Consider the following 14224-nt stretch of genomic DNA (forward strand, 5'->3'; position numbering starts at 1 on the left):
TTTCCATTTGGAGAAATGTTTCCTGATCTTAAAACTTTAGCTGAAGCACTTGCTTAGAATCCAGTCACCAGTGTGTCAGCAGAGCGCAAATTCATCCACAATGTTTGAACATCCTCGGGTCTGTCTTGAGGCAAAAGTCCAGAACCAGAGACATTTGATTAAGCACAAGCTGCAAGTGACCAGCTTCCGAGCAGAAGGAATGCGCGTTGGGGCCACAACAGGTAAAATGTTCCTAATTTAATAGAAATTGTTTAATTGAATTGTTAATATGTTACTGGTGCACTCTGTTCAGCTTGTTTGGAATGAATATTAATTAAAAATGAATGGAAATTTAATGGTATTATTGAATGCTTACTATTATTTTAAAAACAAATGTGACAGGAAAAATGGATCATCCGTCCTTTGGCTCTGATCAAATGCTCCATCCTCAGAGTGCGTCCAAATGCAGTAGCAATGCATTTTATTTCCTACTCAAACTCATAAAAGAAAAAAACCTAGTAGCCTATGTTCAGAAAAAAACATTTTGTTTGAATAAAATACCTCAGTCGTGGGTACCACAGGGAATCCAAGACAAGGTTTCCTTTTAAGACTTTAGCCATGTTTATTATGGGTTGTTTATATGTCACTCTACCAAAAAACAAATACAAAATGGAACAAAAATAAAAGTCTAAATTACTCTTCCAGCAAATACAGCCACATTTAAACATCCATGAGTTTGTCTGATTCAAAGGTCCAGAACCTCATAACCTCTTCAGCAAGCTCCCTAGAGACATGTTATCCATAAAAATAATCCATGGTTTTCTTCTTCTGTGTTCTCAAATCAGTCCTTGGTGTCCATGTGCGCTCTTGGCACCAGGATACCTGGGGCCACAGCTCGATGATCGACTGTTGTCGTTTCATTTGATCTGCAGGTGAAGAGAGGGGCGGAGCTGTCAACTAACCACTAACTGGTGGTGGATTGGCTTTGATCGTGAGGGAGGAAGCCGGTCAGACCTAGCAGGTCCCAAAGTATTTTGAGGGTTTGCAGGGAACATTTGGCAGAGTCTCTTATCAAAAGGAGCTTAATTTCTCACTTCCGACAGAATTTTGACACGTCCCGAGGGAAGCGGGGAACATTGAGGACGAGTGGGCCATGTTCTGTGCTTCCACTGTTGAGACGGCTGACCGGAGCTGCGGTCGCACGGTTGTCGGTGCCTGTCCTGGTGGCAAACCCCAAACCTGCTGGTGAACACTGGCGGTAAAGAATGCTGTAAAGCTGAAGAAAGAGTCCTATCAGGTCATTTGGCCTGTGGAACTCCAGAGGCAGCTGATGAGTACCAGCAATCCAAGATTAATGCAGCTTGGGTTGTCGTGGTGGCAAAAACCCGGGTATGGGAGGAGTTTGGGGAGACCAGCAATCGGTGTGACTCAGGTGCGATGTTAGGCCCGGCTACTTGGGCTCAAGCCCCGAATGTTTTATGAAAAGCCTCGGATCTCAAACGTGGAAGTAACATGCAGTACCAAAGTCCAACAGAGAGGGAGCAGCTAGCAGTAGTTTGTATACAGCCTGCCTGAGCCTCCACCACTGAAGAAGAAGCCCTTCAGCAGCCGGCTTCTTCTACACTCTCTGCCTGAAACGCATGAGTGAAGATGGACATAAGGACGTTTTTTAGACCAAAAGTACGGCGACAGAACCCCAGCTTTGATGAGACTGGTGCTGACTCAGGTTTGTGAGTCTTATTAGAAAATATTTGTTGTGCTGCTGGTTTGCCTAAAGTTAGCTTATCAGGTAAAGTTGTTGGAGAAAGAACGGGAATATTTACTATCATCTCACACTAAACACTAACAGGAACAATACTCTGCCCAGAATATGCTTCATATGTAGCTTCAGATTAAAAATTATGTGGTACAAGACAAATATATATGATGTTGACTAGTGCGTGTCGCGTGTGTGTGTGTGTGTGTGTGTGTGTGTGTGTGTGTGTGTGTGCGCGTGTGTGCGTGTGTGTGTGTTCACCAGCTTACCTTGAACAGTCACAGAGAAGGCATGTGAGGCATTCCCGTGGATGTTGAAGGCTACACATCTGTACTCCCCATCATCATCATCTGTGATGTGATTGATTTGAAGCCAGCGATTGTATTTCTTTAGTGTGACTTTTGACTTCTTCAGATTTCCATTTATTTTGTGCCACTCTACCTGAGGAGTGGGCCTGTAAGTAGAACATATAAGGATCAGTAGGACTCCAGTGATGAGAGGGTGAAGCTAACAAATGAGAGCAAAATGAAGGAAATTAAAAGTGAATAAACATCAAATGTTTGAGAGTGATTTAAATTTTATTCCATTTCATTTGTCATTCTTGACTAAGATGGGTATTTCAGGGGAATGAGGATAATATTCGTCAATGTAAAGGTCAGGTAATATAAAAAAGGAGTTAGCATTGACTTCTGAAGAACCATATATTTCTAGAGCTTCAACCAAAAATAGAAAAACAGGAAAAGTGGAATTGAAAACTAGGTGAAATGTCTTCAGTGTGAAACCTTTGACAGTTTAAGGGCTTGTAAAGAACTAATTGTTGTATCCTGGTTCTTGTCATTTTAAAAGTTGTTTTAATAAACATTGAGACCGTTTTATGTTTATTTATTTACCAGACGCTTTTATCCAAAGCGACATACAGTTTATAATCTATAGGGCATGTTGTGATCTGTGGGGGAAACCGGAGAACCCGGAGGAAACCCACGCATGCATGGGGAGAACACGCAACTCCACGCAGGAAGGCCGCAGCCGAGTTTCGAACCTGCAACCTTCGTGCTGCGAGGCAACAGTGCTAACCACTGCGCCACCATGCAGCCCTCACCCTTGCAGTTTTCTCAGCATGGAGAAACTTCTTTGTTGTACTTTCAGGCTGAACCCTAATGTTCCATAGAAGAGACTGAATATTTGGACAATAGATCTATGGCATGTTGTGGAATTTCTTTTATAGACTTAATAAAAGAATGCGAAAGCAGTCCATGATTCAGTCAAAAGGGTTTATTTTTAATATTATTGTAATATCAAAATGAGGAGACAGTTACAAGCCACCATGCCGGCAAATCAGCGTAATATTACAGCAATGGTATGTCTATAAACGCGCCATGCCGGCATGGCCTTGCGCAAATTTGACGGCATTCGTTCCAGCTTGCTTGGTCGTATGCGCCCTGGCGCAACAGAGGCAGATGTCATGATGACGTGGGGAGTTATCGCTGAGCTCCGATGGCAAATTTATTGAAAATGAAAGTAAACACGGGCAATAAGGTTTGCTTTTTGAACAAAATCAGCCGAGATGGCAGACTGGAGTGCCGCAGCGCTCCATGAGCCTCTCTGTTAGAGCTGAAGTTCAGATCACCAGACTGCACAGGGACTGATGGGGACAGACACCTTTAGGAACTGCTTGTTAAAAAAAACTTAATAACGGCTTCAATCGCAATAAAAAGCAAGTTATGTCCAAGATAAACGGAAGTCTTCAGCAGCGCAGAGACTGCCCCCATACCCCCTTTACGCCGCCATCACCTAATCTTTTATAAAATTGCCACAATTGCACCACATTACCGCCACGGTCTGATCTTATAAACAATTTTTATCCTCCCCAGGAAGCCGCGGCAAATCCCGTTTTGCAAACGCTCTGGTCCTGTAAAAACATCTACAGAGGCTCTTCCCAAAGCAGCCTCTGGAGTGAGTCCTCCCCAGCAGAGGCCCCACACTCTATATATCCCTCTTGAACCCCCTTCCCTGCTTGGAAAGATTCAGTGTTTGAAAAACATGTCAGCCTCTTCCCGTAACTTGTTAAAAAAAAAACAAGAAAAAAAATTCCTGACAGCTGCAGAGTCTGAGTCACGGACATTTTTCAGAGATTGTCCCTGATCTCTGCTGCTGCCCAGTGGCACCAGAAACTTAACAAAAGTGGAGGTAAGCCATAATTTTAACATTTATGTTGCATTTCTGCAGCGCTGAAAGCACCAGACAGAATAATTTATAGTTTACGAAAGTAGTCAGACAAGTGAGAGACACCTGCTACAGCTGGGAAGATGCACCGTGTCCTCACTACTCTGTGAACAATCGCCAACAACGGGTCTTACAGTGGAAGAAACAATCTAAAATATTTCTGATAATTTTCTAAAAGTTAGTAAATTCAAGTTCTAGATCATATTTGTGCCTGTTTTACTGTCATGTTTAAGGATTTTTATTCATTTATAAATAAGTTTTTACTACATTATGAGTAGAAATGCAAATAAAAACACCCAATTATACAAACAAGTGCAACTGGAAAAATTAGAATCTGGTGCAAAGTCCATTTATTTCAGTAATTCAACTAGACTGAGAGACAATATAAAGGCTCAGGAACCCTTTGCAGGTGTTTTCTATTTGCAGTTATACATTTTAGTTGATTTAGGTCTTGTTTCATATCACACAGTGACATTTGAATAATTAAAATGCATCTTTGGTGTGTTCTTACTGTGTCTAGTTTCTAATTCCATTTTTAGTTCTTTTTTATAACACATTAAAGGTTTTTTTTATCTTGCTGACAGTTTTGTTTGCCGACTGCAAAACTTCCTCAGAGCTGATGCTGATGGTGGCGTCATTTCTTGTCACCTCTTCTGGTTGTGCAGCGCTTTCTGCCACACTTGTTCCTTCCCACAAACTTCCCACTGAGGTGCCTTGATGCAGCACTCTGGGAACAGCCGATTCGTTCAGAAATGTCTTTCTGTGTCTTACCCTCTTGCTTGAGGGTGTCAGTGATGGCCTTCTGGACAGCAGTCAGGTCGGCAGTCTGACCCGTGATTGCGGTTTTGAGTAATGAACCAGGCTGGGAGTTTTTAAAAGCCTCAGGAACCTTTTGCAGGTGTTTATTAGTTGATTCGGATGATTAGGTTAATTAGGTTTGAAGCGCCTCGTTATTTTTATCTTGAGAGGCGCTATAGAAATGATATTTTCTTCTTCTTAATAGCTCGTTTAGATAACCTTTTCATGATATGCTAATTTTTCGAGATAGGAATTTTAGGTTTTCATGAGCTGTACGCCAAAATCATCGATATTAGAAACAATAAAAGGCTTGAACTACTTCAGTTGTGTGTAATGAATCTAATATATATGAAAGTCTAATGTTTATCAGTACATTACAGACAATAATGTACTTTATAACAATATGCTAATTTTTTGAGAAGGGCCTGTATTTTCATTAAATACTTGATTACTTTTACTATAGTAACTTTTTAGCAAGACTACTTTGACTCTATTTGACTTGATTATGGTTTTTGTCTACCTCTGGTTAAATATGAGATTGCATATTTGTTTGATTAAATGTATAACTGGTGTTATGGCCACCAGCCTGGCCTCTTCAGGTGGAGGAGCCAGGATCACCCAGCCCCAGTGAGGAGCCAGACACCGCCCCTCCTCCTCCTCTCTTCCAGGCTGCTGAGGAGCACAGCTGAGATGAATCCGTCTGACGACCCACACCTGTGCCTTCAGCTGTCTGGAAGGCAGCAGTGCCAGGGTTCTGCTGTCCTCCAGGCCTCAGATTTTGGTAGAAACTCTTTCAAATTGATGAGTTTTAACTTCAAAAATTTTAACTCTGAGTTGATGAGTTTTAATGGGTAAAACTCTGAGTGATCCATAGGGGTCCTTGGCTGATGTCAACTTGGTTGACTCAGTTTTAAGGTTAACTCTGTTCTGGTTTTAAGACTTTTATCAACTTTGTGGATTTTAAAACTCCAGTTTCAGTAAAACTTTTAAGTTTTAACCAAGTGTGTTAATGGTGTATACGTTGTCTTTAAAATGTTAACCTTTTTGAGAATCTTTTTGTTTGGCATTATTTAATAATGCTCATCTGTTTGCACATGTCTTTAGAACCTTAACCTTTAGAACCTAAACCCAGTTTATCTATTTAAACCCACTATCCTATTTCTTATATTACCCCCTCCTTCACATTTTAACACCTCCTGTTGGGGACGTAGCATATGTCTATTGCTTAACTGTACTTTGTATCTGTTCTCAGGAAAATATGCTAATCTGCACCATGCATCTCAAAAACAACATGGAAGTCGCTAAAGCCCATTGGATCCACAACCTGTCCCTGTTCAGTGGACACCATCAGATTGTTAACCATGTTGAAAGCCATCCACTATCAAGTGTTGATTAAAAAGACGCTTTAAGTCAACCACTGCAAGTATCAAGAGTTTTTAACATCCATGTTTATTTTGTACGTTTTGAAAGCTTCAAGCTGTGTTAGAAATATTAGTGTGTGTTTAATACTCATACCTGCAAACGTGCTGCTTTTAAGTGAAATTTGCCATTTTTGAAGCCAAATATAGCACTCATGGAGACGGTGTGCCAAAAACTGCAGACGCTGTACAAGCGCTGCTACTATTGCTCCAACGCCTAATCTTTTTAGAGTTTAAAGTTTGTCAAATCAGTCAACAGTTTTCTGGTTATTAAACTGTCTAATCATTGTTAATATCCTTTTATTTATAGAAATAAATAAAAAAAATCTATTGGAAATGGTAAACCAGTCTACATTGTTACAGTTTTTTACCTAATTTGTTAGACCTCTTAGAGAATTTCTGGCTTTAACAACTGCCAGTCATTTTATGTAAATTTTAAATAAAGCATTTGTGTTGTATGATGCAGCTGTGGTGTTCTCACTTAGACAGTAGCTAATGGTGGAAAATGTTTACAACAGGTTTCTGCTATAGATTTGTTTTTGAGGTAGTTATTGTACAGTAACAACAGTTCTTGAGAATTTTTGTTCAACATAGCATATACTATTGCAACATTTACATTTTTTTATTTTTACAGTGAATAACTGGCAACCATAGCTGCCAATTTTAATTAAAATGGACTGTATAAAAACAATATGGCATTTAATAAAATATGTACATATTACAGGAAATAACTGGCAGCTATGGTTGCCAGAATTTTACCGTAATAACATTTTCAATTACTTACCGTATTATGTTATACAGTTTAAATAAATTTAACAGTGACAGACTGTACTCAGTTTAACAGAATGTTTGTTATTTCTACATAAATCACAGTGAACAGAGTAACATCCAGAAATGGTCAATTTTCACCTACAGATTGACCTACACGCCATGCACTGGTCATCTGCAGACCTGATTCTATTCTCCAAGGTGGATTTTACACTATCTTCCTACAAGCCCAGAAGATACTTCAACCTTGTTGAAATTTCAGGAGGAACACATTGTCAGCCTGTGTTCCCAAACAAAGTGTCTTTTAGACCACACTACCTCCCACGTGAGTTTACTCAAATCACTGTCATACTGGTCTACGTGCCAGGCCCTGATTTTAACTTAGCTACTGACGCCATAGCAGATAGTTTTAACGGGGCTGACAACAGAACCGGAGATCAGCCAGTATTTCTTTTGGGAGACTTTAATAAATGCGACATCGTAACATATTTACCTAATCTAGGGCAATATGTCACAACAGCCACAAGAGGGAGCAAGATACTAGACCCGTGTTATGGCAACATCCCAAATGCATACATCTCAAAGTCACGTCCACCTCTTGGTAGATCAGACCACAATGTAATCTTACTACTACCAAAATACAGGTCACAACTGAAGACAGGGGAAGTGGTAACAAAAAATATCCAAGTTTGGAACGAGGATTCGAGTGAAGCATTAAAGGCTGTTTTGAAATGACCGATTGGGACGTATTTTTTAATGACAGTGGGAACAATCTGAACACGCTGACGGATGTGATGACCTCATATATTCTCTTTTGCGAAGAAATAGTCACCACTACCAAGCAAATAAAAATACACCCAAACAACAAAAAGTGGATCACAAAGGAACTTAAAATGTGCCTGGTGGAGAAGAAACGGGCCTTCCTTCAGGACCATGAGCGTGTGAGGGTGCTGGAGAAAGAGTATCAGAGGAAAGCCATCCTTGCAAAAAGGAAACAAACACAGAATGTGGAGCACCAACTCACATCTGGAAATGCTCGTAAGGCATGGCAGGGCCTGAACATCACGATGGGAAGAGACCCTGAGATCCTGCAAGTCAACTGCCATGACTCCATCTCGTTGGCAGAACAGCTGAACTTCTTTTTTTGCCCGCTTCAATGGCATTCGCCCTCTTAACATCTGCCCCCCACCCCACCCCCCACCCACAGCCTCACTGAACCAGCGCTAACCATCAGCGAGGAGGAGGTCACCACCATCCTGCGCTGCATCAACCCATACAAGAGCTCTGGCCTTGATGGGCTCCGTGGCAGGGTTCTGAAAGAATGCTCCACCCAGCTAGGTGGGGTACTCACCAGACTCTTCCAGCTCCTTCTGGACTTTGGCTGTGTTCCAGAGCAATGGAAAGAATCCGTGGTAATTCCGATCCCCAAGAAAGCTCATGCAAAAGAACTGGGGGATTTTAAACCTGCGGCCCTTACATCAGTTCTGTGCAAGTGCATGGAAAGGGTAGTGGGAGGACACTTGACAAAATTCATCTCAGACCAGCTGGATCCCGTACAATCTGCTTACAAGGCAAGACGTGGTGTAATGGATGCAAGTCTCACACTTCTAAATGCTGTCACTAAACACATGGACTCTACACAACCATACACAAGAATCTTATTCATGGATTTTTCTTCTGCATTAATACAGTAGACACCAGCATGTTGCTGGAACAGCTTTCAGATCTCCATCTCCACACAACGCTGCTTTTATGGACCCACAACTTTTGGAAAGACAGGCCACAACAAGTACTTTTAAGAGGATTTAAATCCACGAAAAGTGTCATTAGCATTGGACTGCCACAAGGCTGTGTTTTGTCTCCAGTGCTTTTCTCAGTCTACACAAACAACATCCGGGGCTATAGTGAGAGAATGGCCCTGTATAAGTATGCAGATGACATGGCACTAATGGCATCAGTGAAGACATCGGAGGACCTGTCTAAATATCAGCAGGCAGTCAGCAATCTGGTCCAGACATTTGGAGACTTTCACCTGGGGCTGAATATCTCAAAAACTAAAGAAATGTGCTGTGGGGCAGTCAGTGAGGCAGACACATCCCTGTTCAAACCCCTCAGCGTACAGGGTCAGCCTGTGGAGCAGGTTCAGTCATTCCGCTATCTGGGAACAGAAACTGATGACCACCTGTCCTTTGCAAATCACAGCAACGGTGTCTACAAGAAAGCGCTGCAAAGACTCCACCTACTAAGGAAGCTAAGAGCACTCAATATACAAATCACTGATTGAATCCATTCTAACTTTCAATATTACAGCTTGGTATAACTTTCTTACAGTTAAAAACAAAACAACTCTCTCGCATTGTTAAATTAAGCAGCAAAATTACAGGTTCACCTCGGATCCCACTTTCTGTTCTTCACGAGCGAGCAGCGCACAGGAAGGCTACCCTGATCAGTGCAGACTCAACCCATCCATTGAACCCACATTTTCAGTTTCTTCCATCAGGAAGGAGGTACAGAGTTCCATTGGCCAAGAAAGGTGTCTATAAGAAATCATTTGTTTCCACCGCAATTACAATTTTGAATTCTTAAAGGTTTTTTTTTGGCTGCTGTGGAGATCAAGTAAACAATGCTGACTTAGCCACCAGCTAATTGTGGCAGTGGACATCACAAGCTACTAGTCAGCCACAGCTAAAGCTGGAGAGATGATGTGTATGCTATGCGTAAACACAGATTACCAGCCAAAGGAGACCCAAGTCTAAGGTTAACGTTTAAGAAGAAGCTCTCCGAATTGGAGAAGCACGTTATCTCTGTAATGCGTGGAGATCTACATCGTTGTTAATTGTTGTGGAGATAAGTAAACAACGCCGATTTAGCCACTGGCTAGCAGACGAGCACTGGAACGTGTTGGAAGAGACGGCAGGCTGCAGTAAGAGAGGAGACCTGAGTAGAAGGACTTTGGAACTGAAACGTTGGGACTGGATTAGGAGTTCTGGTTCTAGGAAAAGATGGATGAACAACTTGAGGTGAGTTTGGGAGTCAGACTCTAATCGAAGGCTGGCGTCCAGCTAATAGCAGGCTGGGGTCTGAACATATGCCGCTTCCTTGTGTTGGACATGATGTACTGACACATTTTATGTGTCTTTTGATTTAATTGTTTATTACTCAAACTAACAAGTACAGCAACAATGTTGCTATTCTTTTCTACTTCAAGATGGCGCCCATGACCGGCTGCGTGTCTGCTCAGCTCCCAACCTTTTTTGTTTTTCTATTGTATTCTTGTATTTTTTCCATATGCAGTGCCGATTCTCTGCTGGTGTATGATCGGGACTTCCTGCTCTCGATCCGCTCTAGAATGGATGATTTTCAGAACTCTAATGCGGGACACCTTTTTCCACCGCCGCTGGAGACTGACGCGAACCCAGCTGCAGAGCCTGTGTTGCTCCACGCTTTCCCACCGCCGCTGGAGACTGACGTTAGCCCAGCTTCCGGGCTTGTGCTGCCCGTCGGTTTGCCGCTGCCCCGGAGACCGTGGAAAAAGAAGCGGGGGAAACGAGGCGGCTTCTTTGCTCAGCTCCGAAGGATCCGGCGTGGCGAAGCCATATCGGAGCGCTGCTCCGTGACTGTGATGTCCCGGATCCATCGGCATCTCAATCGAGTCGAGCTGATCTCGCTGCTACCGGGAGGACATGGAGCTGAATGTTACATGGATGTGTCTGAGGTGTGGATGACCGGCCAGTTGGGAGCTCACGGAGCTGAGAGCTGCGCGAGTGCGTGGGATGTGGGGATGATTCTCCAGCTGGGAGCTCACGGAGCCAAGCGCTGTATGCGTGCTTCGGAACCGAGGATGATCCGGCGGCCGACCGCTGCTGACCAGCTTGCGGCACACAATCGGGGGAGATGTGGAGATCGCCTAATCACATCAGATTACTGCGTATGGGGAAAGGAGCGGTGCTTTCGGAGTTCCCCTGATGCTCGAGGTGGGTGCTTGGTGCCTGTTGTTTCTTTGGGTTCCACCGGGTTCCCCTCCCGCTCTCGTTTTCGCCGCTCTCGTTTTGGACGGCACAATCAGCGGGGAATAAATCTGGCCAACCTACAGTATATTGCAAGATTTGATGGAGCCGGACTTTCTCTTCCATCCGGAAAGCAGTCGACTCGCTTTGCACTGATCAATGCCAGATCGGTTGGAAATAAAACTTTTATTCTGAAGGAATTCTTCCTGAACAATAGCTTGTCTGTTCTATGCGCCACTGAATCATGGTTAACCCCTGGAGATTCAGCTGCTATTGTTGAAATGTTACCTCCTGGATGCTCCTTCATTAACATTCCAAGAGCACAGCGCCGGGGCGGAGGTCTATTGACTATATTCAAAGCAGATCTTGTCTGCACACCGATTACCCATCAATCAACTCCATTGTCTTTTGAATTAAGTTTGTTTGAATTGGGACGTTCCCCTCCATTGTTATGTGCACTCATTTACCGTCCACCACCCTATAACAAGGATTTTCTTAATGAATTTGCAAACTTCCTGGCAGACGTCTCCTGCAGATATGGAAAAATACTCTTGCTGGGTGATTTTAATATTCATGTCTGCTGTCCTGACAAACCTTTGGTAAAGGATTTCTTAGATCTTATTGACTCATTTAGCATGTCCCAACGTGTTAATGGACCCACTCATGGTCATACACACACACTAGACCTGATTTTTTGTCATGGGCTGCAAATTAGTGATCTTGGCATTCTACCTGCAACTTTTTCTGATCACTCACCAGTTGTGTTTAATATGAACTTAGACTCTGCCTCTCGTGTTGAGTGTTTCCGTCCCAGCTTCTCTCGAACAATCGGACCCAATACTGCTGCACATTTTGCTGCTATTCTTGCTTTGAATTCAGCTCCATTTCAATCTACTGATGAATTTACTGTTGTTGAGGGATTACTTCATGCGCTTGATTCATCCTGTCTGGCTGCTTTGGATATTGTCGCTCCATTAAAATCAAGGCGAAATACATCCCGACCTGACCCATGGCTGAACGAGCAAACTCGTTCCATGAGACAACATGCCAGAAGACTGGAACGTAAATGGATAAAAGACAGGCTTACTGTATCCTTTGAATCCATGAGAGAGGCGTGGTCTCAGTACCAAAGAGCAGTCAGAGGCGCAAGAAATCGATTTTTTGCAAGCATCGTAACGGCTAATTCTAATAATCAAGGTGTGTTATATAAAACTATGAATGCAGTGCTTTCACCAGTTACAAAACTATTTTCCTCTGCATCTGCTGACTTGTGTAACCAAATCCTGCAGTTTTTCTTAAATAAGATTAGTGTAATCAGAGCTCAGATTCACCAAACCAACCATGTTCCTGATTCAGTCATTCCCCCTCATGTGCAACTTCAAAGCTTTCAGCCCATCTCTCTGCCCTATCTAGAAAAAACTGTTGCTGCCATGAAACCGTCTGGCTCCCCAGAAGATGTTATCCCACCTCGTCTCCTGAAAGAGGTTTTTCCTTTCATTAGCCATAATGTGCTAGACATCTTAAATAGTAGCTTGACATTGGCTGAAGTTCCTTCTGCCTTTAAACACGCCGTTCTTCAGCCAATCTTGAAAAAACCTGGTCTCGACCCCACTGATTACTCTAATCTCCGACCAATTTCCAAATTACCGTTTTTATCTAAGGTCCTTGAGAAAATAGTGTATGAACAGATGCTGACACATCTAAATGACAATCAGGTAATGGACATTTTTCAGTCTGGTTTCAGAAAACAGCACAGCACTGAAACTGCTCATGTTCGGGTGTTTAATGACATTTTTCTCGCTTTAGATTCAGGTTTCCATGTGGTTCTGCTACTTTTGGATCTATCAGCAGCATTTGACACGATCGATCATAACATCTTGATCACCAGACTTCAGACTTGGGCTGGCATTTCTGGTTCAGCCCTAGATTGGTTCAGGTCATACTTTTATAACAGGTCCGCTAGAGTCATGTTGGATGGCTGTTCATCCGAGTCACAACCACTCCGTTGGGGTGTCCCACAAGGTTCAATACTCGGCCCGTTACTATTTAACCTCTATATACTGCCCTTAGGAGCCATTTTCAGAAGGCACGCTGTCTCATACCATCTTTACGCTGATGACTGTCAGATCTACTTTTCATTCAAGCCAACTCAATCAATGCAAGTTCTGTCTGATTGTATCGATAATGTTAAGCTTTGGCTTGCTGATAACTTCCTCCATCTGAATGACTCCAAAACAGAAGTAATCGTTTTTAATCCTCACAGCATCCCGGCTACTCATCAACCTGACCTCAACTATCTCTCACCTAATGTCTCCACTGTAATTTCCAACCTTGGAGTTAAAATAGACCAGGCTCTGAAGATGGATGCTCAGGTCAATAACACAGTTAAATCATGTTTTTACCACCTCAGGCGTATCTCTAAACTTAAGCACATCCTGAGTGTCCGTCTTCTCAAATCAGTAGTCCACACTTTCATCACTTCACGGCTGGATTACTCCAACTCCTGCTTATACGGCATCAGTAAAGCAGCTCAATCTAGACTTCAGCTAGTCCAGAATTCAGCAGCTAGGTTCCTGACTGGAGTTGACAGAAGACAGCACATTACACCAATTCTAAAATCTCTCCACTGGTTGCCCGTTCATCTCAGGATCAATTTCAAAATCATGCTGCTCACTTATAAATCCCTGAACAGTCAAGCTCCTCCATATCTGTGTCAACTCGTCCATTACTACAATCCGCCTCGTGCTCTCAGGTCTGAGGATAAGCTCCTCCTAGCTCTTCCAAACGCACATCTGAAAAGCCGTGGAGAAAGGGCTTTCTCTGTCTGTGCTCCCAAGCTGTGGAATGCATTACCACTACTAGTGAGGCAAGCACCAACAATTAGCATTTTTAAATCTCGCATGAAAACTCACTACTTCAACCTTGCATATAATACATAATCATGGACCACTTTCGACATCTGCATTCTTTCTACAAAAGAATGCACAATAATTAACATCTGTATTACTGTGGTTCTTTCATATGTTTTTATCTGTTGTTTCACATTCCTTTGTGTTTTTAGTGTTTTACGACTGTTAGTTCGAGTATTTTCTTCTTTTCATTTTTTCTTATAAACTATGCTTTAAATGTCATTCTGAACGTGTTAATTAACTGTAATCTTTTAATGTACAGCGCCTTGTCTGGTTGTAATGCCATGTTGAATGCGCTTTATAAATAAAATGGTATGGTATGGTATGGTACTTAATTGAATAAGCAGACTCCAGGCTTCCAGGGTG

At 42.6% G+C, this 14224-nt stretch overlaps 1 protein-coding gene across 7 annotated transcripts in view; it reads right to left on the minus strand.

Moving 5' to 3' along the window:
• Positions 1 to 14224, minus strand: part of LOC107390570 (neural cell adhesion molecule L1.1) — a 350852-nt gene that overhangs the window by 258171 nt on the left and 78457 nt on the right. For all 7 annotated transcript variants that reach the window (XM_070555506.1, XM_070555509.1, XM_070555505.1 and 4 more), the window contains one exon: positions 2005 to 2189. In XM_070555506.1, coding sequence (XP_070411607.1) covers positions 2005 to 2189 — 185 coding nt within the window. The remainder of the gene's footprint in view (positions 1 to 2004; positions 2190 to 14224) is intronic.

The sequence above is a fragment of the Nothobranchius furzeri genome, chromosome 10 (genome assembly GCF_043380555.1).
Source record: "Nothobranchius furzeri strain GRZ-AD chromosome 10, NfurGRZ-RIMD1, whole genome shotgun sequence".
Classification (NCBI taxonomy): Eukaryota; Metazoa; Chordata; class Actinopteri; order Cyprinodontiformes; family Nothobranchiidae; genus Nothobranchius; species Nothobranchius furzeri.